General features: G+C 39.7%; 1 protein-coding gene, 1 long non-coding RNA gene and 1 other non-coding gene across 7 annotated transcripts in view; 1 reads left to right on the top strand and 2 right to left on the bottom strand.

Annotated features, from left to right (window-relative positions):
- Positions 1-10,835, top strand: part of LOC147359208 (uncharacterized) — a 103,098-nt gene extending 92,263 nt beyond the window's left edge. The window contains exon 3 of the long non-coding RNA XR_015140634.1: positions 10,491-10,835. This is a non-coding gene — a long non-coding RNA (uncharacterized LOC147359208). The remainder of the gene's footprint in view (positions 1-10,490) is intronic.
- RSPO2 (R-spondin 2) overlaps positions 1-21,674 on the bottom strand; it is a 176,616-nt gene that overhangs the window by 16,471 nt on the left and 138,471 nt on the right. Inside the window, exon 8 of one of the 5 annotated variants that reach the window (XM_086336306.1) lies at positions 10,169-10,595. The exons of the other annotated variants lie outside the window; for them this stretch is intronic. Coding sequence (XP_086192432.1) covers positions 10,582-10,595 — 14 coding nt within the window. The 3' untranslated portion in view covers positions 10,169-10,581. Of the gene's footprint in view, positions 1-10,168; positions 10,596-21,674 lie in introns of those variants that run through there. 5 annotated transcript variants of the gene reach the window in all.
- On the bottom strand, positions 18,730-18,801 carry TRNAC-ACA (transfer RNA cysteine (anticodon ACA)). Its single transcript has one exon. It is a non-coding gene; the product is annotated as a tRNA-Cys (tRNA).

The raw sequence follows: 21,674 nt of genomic DNA on the forward strand, positions 1-21,674 counted from the left end.
GGGTTGCCCTTTCCTCCTCCAGGGGATCTTCCTGACCCAGAAATCAAACCCCTATTCTGCAGGTGAATTCTTTACCACTGAGCCACCAGGAAAGGCCCAAGGAGCGCTAAACATCCCTTTAAAATAAATGGCATCCTCCTTCCAACTCAGCTGAGACGTCACTTCCAAGTTATGAAATGAGGCAAACCTCTTTGTGCCTGGACTCCCCTCCCAAGGTTCTGCTTGTGGTGATGCCCAAAGAAAGCAGCAGAGATCAGGCTACCCATGTTGGAAGGCATGCGCACACCGTATCTTTTCATTCAAGCTGAGTTATTCATGCTGTAGGTCACTCGGGTTACAGCAGGTTCATTTCTCCTGTGACTATATCCCACAAACTTGCTTCACTCTATAGAATCTATCAATTCACTCAATATATTCTGTTTTGAAAGACAATCTATTTGGTTTGCCAAAATTCTAGAGTTGGACCAAAAAAAGAAAAAAATTATAGTTGAAAAAAATTAAACCTATGATCAACTTTGGAGCTTCTGCCTTACTTGGGTACAGATTTGGCACTTTAAACAAGAGAAGTACCCCTCATACCTGGTGACGCAAAGACTAGGGGTCTTAAAATGTTACTGGCTGTATCACAGAAAGGAGGAGACATATTACAAATCTTTTTCCTTCTTTCAGAAAGATACTATGAGTTTCCTTCATGTTATTAAATCATCACCACGATGCTCTGTTAGCTGTGTGCCAGGACAAAGTGTTTTATATATGTTATCTCATTTCATACTAAAAATATTCCTATGAAATAGATATTCTCTTTGGTCTGACTTTGCAGAAGGAGATCCAGAAGGTCAGAGAGGTAAGGTGACCTCAGGTGACACAGCCAGTAAGTAGGAGAGTTTGGATTTGAACTCAGTCTGGTCCCAAAGCTTACCCTCTTATTATCCCTTATGCTATACTTTCTCTCATCACCTTTGTGGTATAATAACTGTGATCCCCTTAGGGGGAAGCAAATAAGATGGAGTCAGTATTACACTCCTCCCTTTAATCATAAACTCCCACAAATCCTACGATTAGGTCATTCGATTAAACAGTTGAACCATTAAATTCCTAAAATGAGGGTGGGGACTATCACTGGTTTGTTACAAGACCAAGATGATCAAGGGCATATTTTCTTTGTTATTCTTACAAGATAAGGAAAGTAAAAAAACACTTGCCAAAATATATAGTCTCTACAAGTAAAGATCAGACAAATGTTTTGGTCACTGTGAATCTATGTCAACCACCAGAGTAGCAGCAATGGATTTCAATTAGAAGAAAAATACTTTTCAAGGTACTCTAAATAACATTTCACACAATTAATGATGATTAATTAAATCTAAATAGCATGTTCCACACAATTAATGATTAGAGACATCACATTTCTAAGGTTGTAAAAAGTCTGTAACTTTTGCTGGGTTATCTTGAACCCTGGTATCTTTGTGATTCAGTTCAGTTCAGTTGCTCAGTCATGTCCGACTCTTTGCAACCCCATGAATTGCAGCATTCCAGGCCTCCCTGTCCATAACCAGCTTCCAGAGTTCACTCAAACTCATGTCCATCAAGTCAGTGATGCCATCCAGCCATCTCATCCTCTGCCTTCCCCTTCTCCTCCTGCCCCCAATCCCTCCCATCATCAGAGTTTTTTCCAATGAGTCAACTCTTCGCATGAGGTGGCTAAAGTATTGGAGTCTCAGCTTTAGCATCAGTCCCTCCAATGAACACCCAGGGCTGATCTCCTTTAGGATGTACTGGCTGGATCTCCTTGCAGTCCAAGGGACTCTCAAGAGGCTTCTCCAACACCACAGCTCAAAACCATCAATTCTTCGGCACTCAGCTTTCTTCACAGTCCAGCTCTCACATCCATACAGGACCACAGGAAAAACCATAGCCTTGACTAGACAGACCTTTGTTGGCAAAGTAATGTCTATTCTAGGTTGGTCATAACTTTCCTTCCAAGGAGTAAGTGTCTTTTAGTTTCATGGCTGCAATCACCATCTGCAGTGATTTTGGAGCCCAGAAAAATAAAGTCTGACACTATTTCCACTGTTTCCCCATCTATTTCCCATGAAGTGATGGGACCAGATGCCATGATCTTCGTTTTCTGAATGTTGAGCTTTAAGCCAACTTTTTCCACTCTCCTCTTTCACTTTCATCAAGAGGCTTTTTAGTTCCTCTCCACTTTCTGCCATAAGGGTGGTGTCATCTGCATATCTGAGGTTATTGATATTTCTCCCGGCAGTCTTGATTCGCTTGTGCTTCTTCCAGCTCAGCATTTCTCATGATGTACTCTGCATAGAAGTTAAATAAGCAGGGTGACAATATACAGCCTTGACATACTCTTTGCCTATTTGGAACCAGTCTGTTGGTCCATGTCCAGTTCTAACTGTTGCTTCCTGACCTGCATATAGGTTTCTCAAGAGGCAGGTCAGGTGGTCTGGTATTCCCATCTCTTTCAGAATTTTCCACCATTTATTGTGATCCACACAGTCAAAGGCTTTGGCATAGTCAATAAAGCAGAAATAGATGTTTTTCTGGAACTCTCTTGCTTTTTCAATGATCCAGCAGATGTTGGCAATTTGATCTCTGGTTCCTCTGCCTTTTCTAAAACCAGCTTGAACATCTGGAAGTTCACGGTTCATGTATTGCTGAAGCCTGGCTTGGAGAATTTTGAGCATTATTTTACTAGCATGTGAGATGAGTGCAATTGTGCGGTAGTTTGAGCATTCTTTGGCATTGCCTTTCTTTGGGATTGGAATGAAAACTGACCTTTTCCAGTCCTGTGGCCACTGATGAGTTTTCCAAATTTGCTGGCATCTTGAGTGCAGCACTTTGACAGCATCATCTTTCAGGATTTGAAATAGCTCAACTGGAATTCCATCAGCTCCACTAGCTTTGTTCATAGTGATACTTTCTAAGGCTCACTTGACTTCACATTCCAAGATGTCTGGCTCTAGGTGAGTGATCACACGATTGTGATTACCTGGGTCGTGAAGATCTTTTTTGTGCAGTTCTTCTGTGTATTCTTGCCACCTCTTCTTAATATCTACTACTTCTGTTAGGTACATACCATTTCTGTCCTTTGTTGTGCCCATCTTTGCATGAAATGTTCCCTTGGTATCTCTAATTTGATTACCAGATATCAAAAGAGCAGAACATAGCTAATTATATTTTCCACAAGTATCCTACTGTTTAATAAAATGAGTTTACTTCCCCACAACTGAAAATGGCATTTCACTCTCCAGAAAGTATACTTAGACTGTTAAATATATAAGCTAAAATCAAAATAAACTACTTCACATATGTACACACACATATACACATAAATATCTGTAGTATTTCCCAAGCACTGCTCATGTTCATGATTGTATCACTATGTTGTAGTCAGTTTTGACTTACGTGTTAAAGAAAAACATGAGAAATGAAAAGTTTACATATAACATGAAAAAAATTAATGTAAATGATTTAAAATAAATCATCACCGAACAAGATATATCCAAGAGGAGACTTGCATTCCAAACTACTATAATTTCAGTAAAGACATCACCTGAAATTTGATAAAAACTACGTTTCAAGGTCCTGTGCTGAAACTTGACCTAAAGCTTCAATATGAAAATGGTTATTTTAAAAAGAACTTTTGGGAAATATACAGAGAATCAAAAAAGATGTCAATAGTCATAGGATATGTTAACAATTATCTTTTAAAATAGAACTGTTCTCAACCTTTCTACTTTGTTGCTAATCAAAAATAGATATTAATACAATTATAGCTACAAAGCTATCATTACAACCATGTGAAGTGAAAGTCGCTCAGTCATGTCCGACCCTTTGTGACCCCTTCTATACAGTCCATAGAATTCTCCAGGCCAGAATACTGGAGTGTGTAGCCTTTCCCTTCTCCCAGGGGATCTTCCCAACTCAGGGATCAAACCCAGGTCTCCCTCATTGCAGGCAGATTCTTTACCAACTGAGTCACAAGGGAAGCCCAAGAATACTGGAGTGAGTAGCCTATCCCCTCTCCAGGGTATCTTCCTGACCCAGGAATCGAACCAGGGTCTCCTGCATTGCAGGCAGATTCTTTACCAACTGAGCTATCAGGGAATAAAACCAAAATAATTTCTTTGTCTATTGGAGAAGTTAGAGAAAAAGTTACTGAGAACAGATGTGAAAAGCTTTCTGCTTTACCACTTTTCAAAAATTAGGTTACCATTTTTCAAAAATTAGGTAACCATTTTTCTGACAGTAGCTTAATTAGAACTCAGTTGGAAGACAAGGGATGAATTAAAACTTCTGGAAATCACTTCCAGTCAGTTTGATTCTAATACAAAACAGAAATAAATGTGTGGGTGATAAATGTAAGATTGTTACTTATACTTTGATCCTTTTTAGAAGTAATATTAAATTACCCTAATGTGTTTCCACTTGGTCAACTGATGAGAAGAGCTGACTCACTGGAAAAGACCCTGATGCTGGGAAAGATTGAAGGCAGGGGCAGAAGGGGATGACAGAGGATGAGATGGTTGGATGGCATCACCAACTCAATGGACATGAGTCTGAGTAAGTTCTGGGAGACAGTGAAGGACAGGGAAGCCTGGCGTGCTGGAATCCATGGGATTGCAAATATAGGACACGACTGAGCAGCTGAACAACAACAATGTGTTTCCAAGTCTTCTTGCAGAAGAATTTAAAATTCTACCAAATAATGCCATTGAAATATCTTAAATTCTGGTTCACCGAAAGTCTCAGTAGCAATGAGGTATGCAACCAAAATTACCAGGGACAATTTCTCTGAGGGGTGTGTGTGTATTCCTAAGTGCATGTGTATCCAAAATATATCCTCCTCCATAGACTAGGCATATTAGTTAAGAGGCCAGCTTACTTTCATGTAAATATGTGTGTTTGTCTTACAGCATACAATTATATATTTTTGTATTATGACCAGCAAATTATAAGTTTCTTTTAAAATAAGACTAAAAAATTCTGGGGAATTTAAAAATGGTAAACTGAAGAAGGCTTGCAAAATTCCAATGGTAAAAGTTTATGACTTGGAGTCATCAATAATCAATGCTATTTTTCTGGCTCTGACGAAGAATATTCTGCACTGAACAGCAAAGTTTCTTTAAGGGGCCAGTTTTCATCCATAAAATACAGGAAAATTATTCCTATTAACTTAGGACAGAGCACAACTTCAGATCTCTCTTCCAGTTCCTGTGCTCATAAATAAAATATGGAAATAACCAAAAATATGGACAAGAGAAAGTTGTGTGGTGACAGGGAAGAAGAGAGGGAGGAAGTAAAGAAAAGGAGGGAGAGGAAAATGATTGATCTTTATGGCTACCATTCAACTCAAATGCAAATTGGTCTAGGGGACCATTTTAGAAATATTTCCTCATTTAGAAATCAATCACTGATGTAACTCAAAGACAAGGAGACATTTTCATCATGATAGGATATGACTTTTGAAGCCTTACTAAACTACTACTTGTTAGAGCTTATAAGCTTATATAAAGATTGCTTTGTCATAGGTCCTATCCTAAGGATTTCCATTATAGAAACACCAATGAAACTAGATCATAAGGAGGTTCTGAACACATGATCTGCTAGGGAAGTGTGCAAGGAAGATGTTATAGAAACAAAATGGCAACATTTGGGTCCTATGCATTTTGTTCTAAGCATTAAAGTAAAAAGGCAGTATGATGACTATAGTTACTATAGTGTGTGTATGTGTGTGTGTACATAGTCATGTCTTATTCTTTGCAACCCTATGGACTGTAGCCTGCCAGGCTCCTCTGTCCATGGGATTTTCCTGGCAAGAACACTGGAGTGGGTTGCTGTTTCCTCATCCGAGGGGATCTTCCCAATCCAGGGATCAAACCCATGTCTCCCATATCTCCTGCATTGCAGGCGGATTCTTTACTGCTGAACCACTGGGGAAAATTTGCTAAGAGTAGATTTCATGTGCTCTCATCCAACACACGAAACAGTAGGTATGTGAGAAGATATGTTAATTAGCTAAACTGTACTAATCATTTTGTATATGTAAATCAAATTATCATGTACACGCTGCTGCTGCTAAGTTGCTTCAGTCGTGTCCGACTCTGTGCGACCCCATAGATGGCAGCCCACCAGGCTCCCCTGCTAAAGATACACAATTCTTATTTAAAAACTAAAGAAGAGAAAATGGCCATTTGATTTGGTCCCTGGGACACCATCAACGACCTTTAAAGCAGGAGTTCAGAGATGCTGAATGCAGAAACCAGGCTGGCTGTATTAAGTCAGAAATGAAGGAGTGAAGCAGAGAGCATAAAGGCTCCACTAGAAAGCACTGTTCCAAGAAAGAGATGGAAGGAGCGACCAAGGGATTCTTCAGAATGGGGAAATCCGAGGTTACTGACACCTGAGGAAGAGAAGCAAACAGCAGATTGGAGATGCTTTCTATGGCTATGATGTGTCTGGCCACATTCACATGATCAAAGGGATAAAAAAAAAAAAGCAGAGAAGGGAGTCTCTCCAGGCAAAACCGCATTAGCACCTTATCTGGTAATATTAGACTTAAGCAAAGGAAACTATTTAATTCCTGTGTAATTCACTCTGTATCTGGAGTGCAGGGAAATCCAGAGACCATGGACATGTTTAATAACTTTCTTTGGTTCCTGATCCCTTCCTCATACCATCATTCTTAGATCTTTTTAAAAGAGAAAGCCAAAAACTTAATGGTCTTTCCAGCAGGAAAAAATTGAATTAATGTATTCTCTGTGCCAAACTGTGATAATAAAAAGTAAATAAATAAAGGAAAAAGAAAAGTAATATTTGAGCTTAAATCCTTTTCCAAATTCATTTCACGTAACTCCACAAATTGCACATTACACATGTTGAGTACACTGATGAAAGACTGTGGCTTTTCCATTGAGTAATAAGTACTCCCTAATGCCAGCAAAGTTCTATTTTATAGGTAGGAGTCAGACCACTTCCAATTAAGGGTTATCTGAATGTATAATGTTATGCAGGTAAAGTGCTTTTTCCCTAAGTGTTACTCCATGGGAATTTTATATACCATCAACTACAACTGGTATGCACGCATAACATGTATACATTCAAAAGTAAGCGCAATAAGTATGAAGTAGATTTAAAAAATAATGAAGTTTTTACATATATGCTGGCTTAAGTGTAAAGTAATACAGTCCTTCTGAAAAGAGACTTTCACCTGTTTTCTTCTAGGAATTTTATGTCTTCACGTCCTACATTTTGATCTTTAATCCATTTTGAGTTCATTTCTGGTGATGTAAAATGGGGGCCCAAATTCATTCTTTTGCATATGGATATTTAGATTTCCTCCAGCCATTTGCTGAAGAGACTCTCCTCTCCCCATTGAGCATTCTTGCCTTCTCTGTCAAATATTAGCTGACCTGATATGTTTGGGTTTACTTCTCTGTGTCTGCTCTCATGCCAGTACTAAACTGTTCAGATTGCTTTGTACCAGGAAGTGTGAGGCCTCCAGCTTTGTCTTTTCTCAAGATTGCTCTGGCTCTTTGGGGTCTTCTATGGTTCCATATGAAAATTAGGATTGTGCTTTCTATTTCTGTGAAAAACAGTGTTGGAATTTTGATAAGAGATTACTCTGAATCTACAGATGGCTTTGGGTAGTATCAACATTTTAGCAATATTAACTCTTCTGATTCCTGAATATAGGATATCTTTCCATTTGTGTCTTCTTCACTTCCTTTCACTACTATAATTTTTGGTGTGTAGATCGTTCACTCCCATGGTTAAATTTATTTCAAAGGTATTCCCTTTTACTGTTTTTGATGCTATTGTAAATGGACTTATTTTATTTCTTTTCCCAGTAGTTAATTCTTAGTGTACAGAAGGGTATGTTTGTATGTTGATTTTGTAGCCTGAAAGTTTACCAAATTCATTTATAAGGTATAAAAAAATTTTCGGTGGAGTTTTAAATTTTTTCTAGGAGCAAGATCATACAATCAGCAAACAGCCAATTTTACTTCTTCGTTCCCAATTTGAATGCCTTTTATTTCTTTTCCTTGTCTAATGGATTGCTCTGGCTAGGAATTCCAGTAATATGTTGAACAGGGGTGGGGCAAGGAAGCACCCTCTCAACCACATGGTCTTTGGTGATGCTTCAGGAAGAATATCTTCAGTGGCCACAAGGGCAGTTGGGGTTCTCAGAGGTGAGCCCCAGTTCAGAGGCTAGGGACCAAGGCAGGCAGCAGTAGTGGCTGAAACCTGTTGTGAACACACACTTGGCTGTGGCAGGGCCAGTTGCAAACACACACAGTGGTGGAGCCAGGGCAGGCGGAGGGGCTGCGGTCGCAGCTGCAGGTGCACCAGCAGCTGTGAGGGCTCTGGCTGTCAGTGTGACCATCCCAGCTGCTGACTCTGGTCTCCAGGGCACAGCAGTGGAGCCTGGTGTCAGGAGTCAGGCTGGCAGCATGTGACGTACAGCTGGAGTGACTAGCTGCAGGTGCACAGTGGTGCAGCCCAGTGATCGCAGACAGGGCTAGATCCAGATCCACAAGCAGCTGTAGGAGCCGTGCTATCAGCTCATCCTCCCTGACTGTGTGGTCTCTCCGTGGGCGTGCACACAGCCGTAGAGGCCAGTGATGGAGGCTGGGTCAGAGGTATGCAGCTGTGCGGCTGGAGGGGCTACCTGCAGATGAGCCCACTCAAGTGGTTCAGGCCAGTGACCGGGCCAGATCCAGGACCACAAGCAGCCCTGGAGGTCTTGGCTATCAGCGTGCATGTGATGGCTGTAAGACCTCGTCACATGCACACATGGCCATGGAGGCTGATGATGGGCGTGAGACAAGCAGTGTGCAAGTGCACAGCAGGAGGGGCTAGCCCAGAGAGCACACAGAGCAGAGAGGTCAGCTGGGGGGCTCCAGGCTGGCGTCAGCCAGGCACACAGCCACAGAGGGTCCCCAGCTTTTGCTGGGGTGGGAGGGGCCAGGGGAGTGAGGAGGGACTCAGGTGGCTGGTGTCAGCAAACACGAATACCTGGGGGTGAGAGCCCAGTGAAATCAGTGGTGACTGTGCGGGCCCCTGGTTTCTTCGGTAGCAAAAGCTGCTGTTCTCATCTGCAGGACAGGCCACTGGGAGCTGTGCTTTCTTCCTTTGTGGATCTGACACTGGAACACTGGCAGCCGTCTTTACAGGTCATGCCCCAGCTCTGCTGGTCTCTGGTGGAGGTGACTGAAGTGGATCCTTTGAGTAGTATCTCTGAAGGGCAGGGGAGCTGGTCACTCAGCCCACTCTTCTTCTCCCTGTGGGGGGAACTCTTTCCAGCTGGGGAGTCTCCTTTGGTGCCAAGAATGTGGCCTTGGGGGCCAGGATGATGAAGGCAGAAAAGAAACGTTCTTCCTTCCCTTTTTGTGGGGTTGTTCTCAAGTTGTTTTAGCCAACTGAGTTGCTGAAGTTTCTCTGATTCCAGAGCTCTCCCAGTGCTGTTTTTGTTTGTGGCTAGCTCTCTACTTGATTGATTTTTGTGGAGGGATGGAGGCTGGGGATCTCCTACTCTGCCATCTTAGTGAAATCGCTGATAACTCTCAACTTTATAAACAGAATTCTAGAGCTCAAGGATAACTTTATCATTGTTCTTTAAATTGTACATAGAGGTTACGTGCACTTTTCAGTAGGTATACTATTTCTCTAAAAAAATACAAAATCACCATAAAATATGGCCCCAAAATAGAAAAACAACCCTCAGAAATAACCGTTAACCAAAAGTGTATGTATCTATATATACATACACACATTCTGTAAACAAAAGTGTTACCATTCATAAATGCTAATCAACCACTTGGTTTCTTACAGTGTTTTGCAATGTTTTTTCAAGAAATGAATACACTGGCATTATACTTTGTAATTGTCGTACATTTAAGTATATCGCTGTCCTGTCACTACAATAATCCTCACTATCTGAATCAAATTCATTTCTGAAAAACAGGCTGGATGGCAAATTTTTGGATAGTGGAGGCCAGTCTTCCATTTTTGAAATGGATAAAGTAATTTATTTCCAGTTTATGAAAATATCCCAAATACTTTCCCAGAATATCTCTAAAATCCTTGAAAATATCTATGTAACAATCCAGCCAAGGTTTTCTGAATTAAAAAAAAATAACCTAACGACTTGTTTAATAAAATTCAACAAACTCTTTAATGTGTTTGTGTTACCCAAGCAATGATGCTATACAGTGCTGAGTTCAGTTCAGTTCAGTTGCTCAGTCGTGTCCAACTCTTTGTGGCCCCATGGACTGTGGCACACCAGGCTTCCCTGTGCATCACCAACTCCTGTAGCTTACTCAAACTCATGTCTATCAGGTGCAGTGCTGAAAGCCTTCTACATTGGGACATAAAGTGAGCAGTGAGAAACAGGATAGTGGTGTGACCCCAAGATAGCTGCCGGCATTTTCTTCCTTTCTTGTACCCATATGCCATCCTCTCACCCACAGGAGTCTGATCCTCCACTCCCGTTGAATCTGGACTCGCATGACAGACACGGTACTCTGGAACTTCTTTCACTAGAATCATTACAGCTCCATTCTAGGTCTGCCATCCTGTAAGGAAACCCAAGCTAATCATGTGGAGAGACTATGTGGATAGAGAGACATCAGTTAATACCAACTGTTCTGACCACACCAGCCTAGGACTCAAACATGAGAGTAAGAAGCCTTCAGATGGATGCACCTTCAGGAGTGACTTGATACAACAGAATAAGCACCCCCCAAATGACAGCCTCCTGGCTGCAACCTGTCTATGCTTGGATCCATGCAAAATTATAATAAACTTCTTGATTGTTAGCTACTAAATTTTGGAATGTTTGTCATGCAGCAATGCACTATCCTATTGAGAAGACTAACTGAGGTAGGATTGAAAGGCACTCCTCCTTGCTTGGAGTCACATCATTGAAACCTTTTGGCTGGCAAGTGCATGTGAATCCATTATGACAGAGTTTGACTCATAAATTTGGAGTAAAACTTTTGCAAGTTACAGAAATATCCCCTTAGTGACAATTCATGATTGTCACTAAGGTAACACGATATGTCAGCAAAGATAACTTAGCTGGGTTACAAGATTATAGGGTTAGATTCTTCATCTTTCAAAATTTAAATGCTATTTCTACTACTTAAAAAACAAAACAAAACACCAAAACTGGAAGCTTGAGGACAGCCTGACTTTGATTTTTGTCCTTTGGATGTAAAGTACTTTCTTTAGAATTTTCTTTTTATCCTTTTTTTAAAATTATTTTTTTATTGAAGGATAATGGCTTTACAGAATTTTGTTGTTTTCTGTCAAACCTCAACATGAATCAGTCATGTTTTTGCCAGGATATGACTATAGGTAGATCTCTCTTTAACAGACTAAGTTATTTGTCTCTATAAAACCAGGCCACTTTTCAACTCAGATTTTTTACTGTTAATATCTATCATCTTTTCCATCACCATTTTTAGCAATTTGTCCTTATCTGCTAAAATTCTATTCACTTCCCAAGTTTCTCCCCTATATAATTATTCTATTTCCCAAATGATCGATTCAGTACCTGACACTCTCCAATGAACATGTTAATATGACCATTTTGTGTTTAGTTTGCTTCAACTTTTTATCTTGCCTGACCTCTGTTTATCTCAGTCTATTTGCTATTACTTTCTAACCTATTTTATGAATATTATGTTTTCCTTTTATCTTTTTAAGGACAAACTTTCCCCCTAATTTTTTCCTCTGTCTTATAATACAATATCAGGAATCTGAACTTTGCTAAGTTTTAGAATGATTTCTCTCTTATTTTACAGTAATTATTCCATAAATTCACATTTTCCTCCAAAAAAGTATAGTCTACTCAGATTTAAGGGATGAATTGGTCGGACTGCCTTTAGAGCCTCTCTTTGCCCATCTTGGTGTTGATTAAATTCCATATTCATCTCAACTCTTAAACAGCACTTGATTTAGCCAGCTCCCAACCTAATCAACCTAAAAAGGCTGTGCACCAAACAATTGATGCCTTCAAACTGTGCTGCTGGAGAAGACTCCTGAGAGTCCCTTGGATAGCAAGGAAATCAAACCAGTCAATCCTAAAAGAGATCAGTTTTGAATATTCATTGGAAGGACTGATGCTGAAGCTGAAGCTCCAATCCTTTGGTCACCTGTTGCAAAGAGCTGACTCATTGGAAAAGACCCTGATGCTGGTAAAGATTGAGGGCAGGAGGAGAAGGGGACGACAGAGGATGAGATGGCTGGATGGCATCACTGACTCAATGGACATGAGTTTGAGCAAGCTCAAGGAGATGGTGAAGGACAGGGAAGCCTGGTGCGCTGCTGTCCAGGGGGTCACAGAGTTGGACACGACTGAGCGACTGAACAACAACAACCTAATCTGTGCTTCCCAGGTGGTGCTAGTGGTGAAGAATCTACCTGCCAATGCAGGAGATGCAGAAGACACAGGTTTGATCCCTAGGTTGGGAAGATCCCCTGTAAAAGGAAATGGCAACCCATTCCAGTACTCTTGCCTGGAAAATTCCATGGACAGAGGAGACTGGCGGGCTACAGTCCATAGATCCACAAAGAGTCATCAGACATGACTGAGCACACACACACAACCTAATCCAATGCTTAGGCATTTGTTCTCTGCTATGACTATGCTGAACTAAAATGGAACCTTCTCTAAATGACTGTCTAGATTTCAGACACAATAAAGAGAAACACATTAAATTATGATCTTTAACAATCACTCCCATCAGGTTCCCGGCACCCTCTGACTTACCGAAGTTAAAGGAACCACATTTTCCAGGACACAATGTGCATGCTTATGTAAATGCTTATTTTCTGGGAACTGGTATTTGTAAGAAGAGCAATACCTATAGACTTTAGAGAGAAAGATGTAGGGAAGAGGAATCTGGCTTCATAGGCAGTTTATCCTTGTCACTAGGAGCAGAGGCCCTGAAACCAGACAGTGCAGATTCAAATTGTGGCCCCATTAGTCAACTTGTTCAAACCACACAGTTAATGCTGATCATCTCTGTGCCTCTATTTCCTCATCTGGAAATCAAGAACAACAACAGAATCTAACTCACACAATTATTATAGTAATTAAACAAGCTAATGTATTTAATGGACTATTGTAAGTATTCACTATTAGGTATATCACTATTAGTTCCAATTATCATTTTGTTGTTATCAAGCTGAGGCCACAGAACAAAAGGACATCCCTCCAGTTTTCTAATTGACACAAAAGTTTCATTTCTGACCCAGGAGCCAGTGGGTTGCAAGTGCAGGAAGTATTTCTAGCTTTCAGGGAGACACAGTCATCAGCAGCATAATGTAAATGACCCTCTGCTTGTGTTTTTAAATATAGTCCTTTCGGTTCTTACTGAAACTTCCCTCTGGATTCTGATGACAAGCTGTGGTTGGTTTTAGTTTACAGTGTCATCCATTTCATCCTTATCAGGGTTTTAGGGAGAAGTCAGGAGGGTCACAAAGGCAAATCCATCTAGATACCATTCTAAACCAGAGGCCATTGATCATTAATCCTAAATATGTTCAAATGCTAAAACCTCAAGTTTACATAACTAAGGGCAGCTCTCAAGTCCAACTGTCTTATGTTTACACCAATGGCAGATGTCAAATTCTAAAAACCACCTCTCACTATTTAGAATTATTAAATGTGGACCCTAAAAATATCACAGTGCTGGCCAGGACATGGAGAACGCATCTACTCCATCAATCTGCCTTAAAATGTGTCTGTATCCATTTAACCTGGAAAAAAGCATATTGGAGACCCAAAGGAATACTTAAGTATTCTTAAAAACCTTAAGTACCAAGGAGCTCTTGATTATGTGAATTCTAAGCCTTCTCCTGTGGTTATAAAAGTACTGTTTTTCAGAAAGAAAAATACTTGGCCACCAGGTTCTGTGTAATCTTTATGTTCTTTAAACCTTATCATTCTTTACTGCCCTTTTTCTCAAGTATATAGTTAACAGTCACTTAAAGTGAAGTCGCTCAGTCGTGTCCAGCTCTTTGCGACCCCATGGACAGTAGCCACCCAGGCTCCTCCATCCAAGGGATTTTCCAGGCAAGAATACTGGAATGGGTTGCCATTTCCTTCTCCAGATAGTTAACAGAGGCACTGCTTAACTGAGAACGTTTGCAGAAATAATTAGGCTTATGTAAACACCACCCATTCTTCTTTGGAAATCTCTTATTTATTGTAACAAAAAACTAAAAGTTTAGTCTTGCCAAATTATGTAAAGATTTCTCCAACGCTGTTTCTAGCCTCACCTTTTGATTCCTTTTACTGGAGGTACTTACATTATATAAAAGTAAGGGAACTGGGAGAAATGCCATTCCAAAGTTTTATGTATACAGCATTTAAAAGTGGTAAGTTCGTAAAGTGGATACTTTTCAACAGTCATCTGAGTTCAGGAAAGCAACATTGCCTAGGAGGTTAAGAACATGCTCCTTAGAGACTGAGAAACCCAACGTAAATCTTCACTCTGCCACATTCATTCATCCACAGCCTCATAGCTGGTGTCTTCTAAGCCTCAGTTTCTCATTTTTAAAATGTAAGAAATAGTTGTTCCTACCAGATAAAGTTGGGGTTATGATTAAACAAGCAAATAAAGTTTTAGCCCAGTTCATGGCAAGTACTGGGCTGCCCAGCAAGTTTATTTGGGTTTTTTCATAAGATATTATGGGGTGGGGGGGGAGGCGGGGCGGAACCAGAACAAACTCTTTGCCATGCAAATAGTAAGCGCTGAATGTATGTTAGTAGTGGTGGTGGTGATGGTGATGATGATGATAATAACAAAAAGACTATTCATGAGACAGATAGGAAGAAATCTCCTTAGCATCCCTTAAACCAGCCATGTGAGACAAGCTGACTCACAGCCAAACCACAGGGGAGGTTTGATCCCATGCCCAACACTACCATAAGCCCGTCAGAGCCCTTCTCTTCCAGCTCGGATGGACTGTTAGCTTTCTGACTTGTATTAGAAGTTGCTCTTCCTCCCACCTCTGGATGGATGGGAACTGCTGCTTTGGATGGGATTTACATTACATCCTCTGACTTAAACAGCTTTGCAAAAGTAATTTTTCCTTGTTTTGAGAGGATAAGTAACCCTACAGAAGTACTTGGGTTCAACAAAGTGAGGATCACGCAACAAAAGGCAAACACCCAAAGGAAAACAGAAATGTAGAGGAGATAAACTCACTTCAGGATGGACGACCAGAGATACATGCACAGTTCCCGCAGCTGGGGCCGATGGCAAGCTATGCGCCCCCTGTCTAGCAGCTGAAAGGCAGCCAGGTCCTGCGGCTTGGCTCCCTCACAAACTTTAAATACGCGGACTTGCAGAACTGCACCCAAGGAAGCAAATAACATGCAAACTGCTTTCGGCTAAGAATAGAGAGAAAAGACAAGTTTTTCAATAACTCCAAGCTTGAAGAGATTATACAGATAAATGGGTTCAGTTTTGCCAAGGTAGAAACGTTCAATTAAGTTTTCAAAATCTCTAAAGGATGCCTTAAAACTCTCTTCTCTTGCTTTGTCTCTCCCATCTCACAACTAGCTAAGGTGGGTTGTAGGAAATTTAGATAAATTTAGTATTTTAAACAGCTGCTTTTTCTTCTACTTTTTTCTACCCACCCAAATAGTTTTCCCACTATGAAGGGAAATGTGAAGCCATTCTGTCTATACTATTAACTCTGATTTTTTTTAAGAAGCTGTAAGGCAGAGTATCTACCAGTGAGGAAAATTTTGCCAGTGGAGATTATGCGATCTCTTTTCAGCTAGAGTATTCATAGAAAAAAATCTACGTGTCTGTTTTGCTACCTATTTTAAGTCATCTGGTTGATTCTGCTGTGCTCTCCTTATACTGGATCCTCTCTCTAGATGAGTGCCATTAAAATTGTTTTTATCTGTCTTCTTTAATTGGACTGATATTACCAATATCCTTATTAGTTAACATCCATGTGAGGTATTATACTACGCCAGGCATTTCACATGTATTGATCCACTTAGTGGGTGTTATCATTTTACAAATGAGTAAACGAAGGACTTGAAGTTAAGCAGCTACAAGTAAAGGAACCAGGACCTAAATTCCAAAGCTTCAACAATATGTCATCATGCCTGGTTAAGTGAAAGTTTCAAGAGTTCGAAATACAGTAGGAGTGGAGAATAGGAAACCAGATTTGAAAGAATAACAAAGATAAAAGAAGAGGGTTTCAACTTCCCAGGCTCTGCTAGCCCAATCTCTGTCACTCTAATTGCTGTACTGTCCCACTGTCTCCAGTTCTGAAGGACCATGAGTCTTTCAACTGCTCAGCTGATGAACATGGTGAGTCCCTCAGACATCTGACCTAATAAATGTCCTTCATGACACCGTGTTGCCACCAGGATTTCTTGTGAATGACAGAAGCAGTCTGAACCACGATGAAGAAAAACACCAAAAATTATGTAGTCTTGGTTTTGTAATGATTTTGAAGAATGTTGCTTCATCTCTAAATAAGTCATCTAACTCATGGCAGGCACTCAACAAAGCCTTATTGAAAACACACAACTCTGATCTTGCACTTGGAGAAACTGCTTCCTGTCAGGGGCCCAAACACCATCCCCTACGTCAATAGCGGAGCCATGCGCTGAGGTTGAGCTGTTACCAGACTGGTCCTGACCACCGTGTGACTACAATATGGTTCAAATCCTAACTTAACTAACTGACATGCTAAACCACCAAGTAGGATTTTATAATCCAATTTGCTGCTCATCATTCAGGCAGCTGTTTTAACCAAACTGTGCTAACTTGTTTCAGGACATACATAAAATCTAGCATTCCTCTACCCAGGCTAGAAACATGATAGCACTTTGCCAGGGGATAAAAAAGCTGAGACGGCTCCCATTAAAACCTGTGACACAAAATTAAGCTAATTACGAGATGCAAACTTAAGGTTTAAACTACTTAATAATTCTTATTAATCTTACACTGAAAATTGAAGCTAACAATAGACAAGAGTTACTTTGTGTAAACTAACTCTCTTTAAATTAATGCTACTTCCTTTATAGTAAAAAGAAATGTTAATATAAAGTAGGTCTTTATTCTTCACATACCCTCCAAATCATAGCTTTGCAACACTTATAGCTCCAAGATAGCCAAAGTCCTGTAATGCCCTTGGTAATTTGAGATCTGCAGTACACTTTTGACACAGCCTCCTTTATTTTCCCTTTAAATGCTGTCAAAACACATGAATGTTATCACTCCATATTACTTATGTTTGGATGCCTGGTGCTCCCAAAACGAATTGAATCATTTTTGGTGTCAAGTTACAGAAACAAATATTATACCAAAAATAGAAAAGCAACATAAACCTTACAAAAGTCCAGTTACATAAAACTAGGAACTAACAATGAATATGAAACAAGATGTTGGCTAAAATTTAAAGTGAGGTGATACTAATAGAATAAATGCAACATGTATTTTTTAAAAAAGACTATCACTAAATAATAGTTAATCTAAAAATGTCAGCAACATTTTTAAAATCTGTATATTTGTTTCAAGGTAATACCTGGATGAAATTAGATTCTAATTTCACATACTAAATAGGTACTCTTCTAAAGTTAGAGGGGGGAAAGACCAGTCAAGAAACTACTAAAGTAGTCAAGGTAGGAAAGACGAAGGAAGAGTGGGACTGAACAAAGACAAGGAGTGCTCAATAAGTTGTTGAGGTGGTAGAATCAAGTAGAAAGTGAAAATCACTCAGTCGTGTCCAACTCTTTGTGACCCCGTGGACTACCGTCCATGAAATTCTCCAGGCCAGAATACTGGAGTGGGTACCCAGCCGTTCCCTTCTCCAGGGGATCTTCCCAACCCAGGAATTGAACTCAGGTCCCCTGCATTGCAGGCAGATTCTTTACCAACTGAGCCACAAAGGAAGCTCAAATCAAGTAGAATCAGTGACCAAATGAATATGGAAAATAAGGATAACAGAGGAGTCGGATGATTTCCAGGCCAAAATGAGTCAGGAGGTGATTCCAGTCTCTAAAATAGGACATAGTAGGTGGCAGAGCTTATTGAAAGAAGAATTAGAAGTCATTTTAAATGTTTAAAATTTGAAGTATGTCAATACATGTAGAAATGTTGGGTCAGGGGTTAGGGTAATGAAGTCACTGAGAGGGAAGATATAATAAAGAAAAGGTCATAACAGACAAATAACACCTTGAGGAGAAGGGCCAAGACTCAGGAATACTGGGGTAGCCTGGAAAGAGAAAGGGTTGTCTTTTTCATGAGAAAATATAAGTTGAGTAGGTACAGTATTTGAAAATATACACATGGAAAGAAAGGTAAGGAAGTTTAATTGTCTGTCCTAAAGGGAAGATATTGTCATCTGAAGAGTCAAGATTAGGAATAACTTCTGTAAAAAATGAGAAAGAGCTTAGAGACTAAGAGGTAATAGAGTCTTCCAGCTGGGCTGAGGAATTCACTAGGATTGTGAGGTCTTCTGTCCACATGGCTTGTGATTTCCTCAACCTTAGACTGAATCAGGTTTGGAGGATTCTGAAGCATTAGACGTGAAATGAAGTGAAGTCGCTCAGTTGTGTCCGACTCTTTGCAACCCCATGGACTGTAGCCCACCAGGCTCCTCCATCCATGAGGTTCTCCAGGCAAGAATACTGAAGTGGGTTGCCATTTCCTTCTCCAGGGGATCTTCCCTACCCAGGGATCGAACCCAGGTCTCCTGCATTGTAGGCAGACGCTTTACCATCTGAGCTACCAGGGAAGCATTAGATGAGGCTAAGTTCCAGCTATCCTACTGAGCCTGTCGTTCAGTCACAGAAAGACTAACAGCCGTTATGCAACCTCCTCAGAACACTGCCTCATGGAGTTTCCACTTATATATACATACGCCTCTCTGATCTGATGCTGAGTTTAAGTGAACATTGTTACTATCAACATGAAAAAGATGGCATAATTTTTCCAGTATTACAACCAAAACCACATACATGTTAAGTCTGCTGTAAAAGTAAACTTAAGCTCACATAAAACAGTCAACTTTTGAAAAGAAACTGGCCAAAGAAACTGCATATTTGTTCATATGAAATATTGTTGTTGTTCAGTCTCTAACTCATGTCTGACTCTTTGCAACCCCATGGACTGCAGCTCTCCAGGCTTCCCTATCCTCCACTATCTCCCAGAGTTTGCTCAAAATCATGTCCATTGAATTGATGCTATCTAACCATCTCATCCTCTGCCATGTATATTTCAAATACATATGAAATATACATTTATTGAAATGATCCAATCTCTTTCCTTTACATCAGTGCTCCTAAAAGAAATGCTGATCTCCAATTTATCACCCATATAAATAACACAAATTGGTGTTAAAAAAAAAAATTGTAAGTACCATCACATGAACAATTCTAAAAAATGTTGAAACCTGTGAACAGATTTCTGGGGGAGCACATATGCCAAATTTTACCTCAAAGGAATATTTTAAAATTCATTTTCTTAGAACAATTTTTCAAAAGAAAAGCTTAATTCTTTTTGTTTTAGCCGCTTAATTTAGCCCCTTAATTCTGTTTGTTTTAATCGGCACTACTCAAGGCTTAGAAAGCTTAGAAGACAAGAGCAGAAGCTAAAACTATCATTGTACAACACAAAAGATTAGAAATTCAACATTTTTATGCAACTTTCTACTCATTTCAATCCATCTAAAAGTTAAAAACTTTATACTTAGACTGAACAATCTAGTCATAAATAACCAGCTGTGATCATTTCAAAACTCTTTTCCATTGTGAAGGTTTTAGACCTTCATCTTAAAAAATAAAATGACCACATAATTCTTTATATCTCTTTTTTCCTAAGCTTCTTAATAAATACACATGCTCGTTGCCTATCATGGGCAAAGGTTCCAAAGACAATTCACAAAAGACAAAGCGCAGCTGGTAAACAAAGGAGTAGAAGAGGGAGCCCCCTCGTTAATAAATGAATATAACTGAAAACAGATGAAATATTTTTCAAAACATAATTGTTTTAAAATAGAACACGTAGTTCTGGCAAGTTGTAGCACAAGGCTAATACTATTTTGCCAGTAGCACAATAATACACATAAGTCCTTTGGAAAGACATTTGGCAATATGAATTTTGGCTAAAAAAACATTCTTTGATATAGTAATTCTACTACTCGAACTAAGAAAATAGTTCAAAATATTAGTACATTTATAATAATAATCACAAAAATATTTTCTTGTAAAATAACTTTAGGGTATTTTTTCCTGATTATAATACTAAGATAATGTTATTCATACAAAATTTAAAAACTTCAAAAAAGTACAAAGGAGGAACATTTTACATAGCTACATTCATTCAGATATTTACTGACTCCTACTTATATAGGGCTTTCCTGATAGCTCAGTTGATAAAGAATCTGCCTGCAATGCAGGAGACCCTGGGTTGATTCCTGGGTCAGGAAGATCCACTGGAGAAGGGATAGGCTATGCACCCCAGTATTCTTGGGCTTCCCTGGTGGCTCAGCTGGTAAAAAAAAATCCATCTGCAATGTGAGAGACCTGGATTTGACCCCTGGGTTGGGAAGATCCCCTGGAGAAGGGAAAGGCTACCCACTCCAGTATTCTGACCTGGAGAATTCCATGGACTGTATGGTCCATGGGGTCGCAAAGAGTTGGATGCGACTGAGTGACTTTCACTTTAACTAAACACTGAGGACTGAGAAGCGGGTGTGACAATCCTTTCCATCGGAAGCATAAACCATGTTGGCTTATGGTTGATTGACTAATACTTGTAACTAGGGATGCTATTGATTTTTTTCATGACAACTCTTTTTTTGTTTAGGAGCCTTGTTGACCAAAAAAAAAAGAACTCTCGCCCAAAGCAGGAAAATCTTAAGTGCTCAAATTTATATTTAGATATAGTAAAAAAAAAAAAAAAAATAGGATTTTACCTGCAAGGTGTCTTCTTATTATGATTATATCATATCATCCTATGATACTTATATGTAATATGTGTAAAGTAATTATATATATAATTTAATATATATTTTACACAATAGTCAGACTTTAATATGGATAAAAATGTCCAGATACACATAAATTATGTACTACTGCAAATCTATAAGCTAGTAATTTTAAAACTTGTTTCAGAAAACATAGTAGTAGTACAAAAGATACCTATCATGAGATAAGGCTCAAAGTGGATATAATCTAATATTCATCTTTGAATTTTGCCATCTCATGGCTTCCTGCTGAGTCCTGGATTTGTGGGAAGTCCTTACACCTGTGGGAAGATAGTCAAGATTGGAGGAAACCGTGACCAGGTCTGAATTAAAGACAATTGCCCGACTAAGTGGGCAGAATTGGAAGACATAAAGGCGTAGGAATGCTGCATCAGGGCCACAAAATAGTACTGAATACTTAGTGGCAGAAGGTGCCCTGAGCCTCATGAATAAATGACCTAGGTTTATGTGTCTGAGAGAAGGAGCTAGGAATCTGGAATAGTATGACTGCTTTCTAGAAGCTGAAGCTCTCTAGCATCCTAGCAAGTCATGCAGGGTCAGCTGGAGGAGTTGACAGACCCACACTAAGAAACAGTAAGCATCGGGAAACACGAGCTATACACAGACGCTATGTGCTCTCT

The sequence above is a fragment of the Bos grunniens genome, chromosome 14 (assembly GCF_055505025.1).
Source record: "Bos grunniens cultivar Pamir isolate PY7600 chromosome 14, Bosgru_T2T1.0, whole genome shotgun sequence".
NCBI classification, from domain to species: Eukaryota; Metazoa; Chordata; class Mammalia; order Artiodactyla; family Bovidae; genus Bos; species Bos grunniens.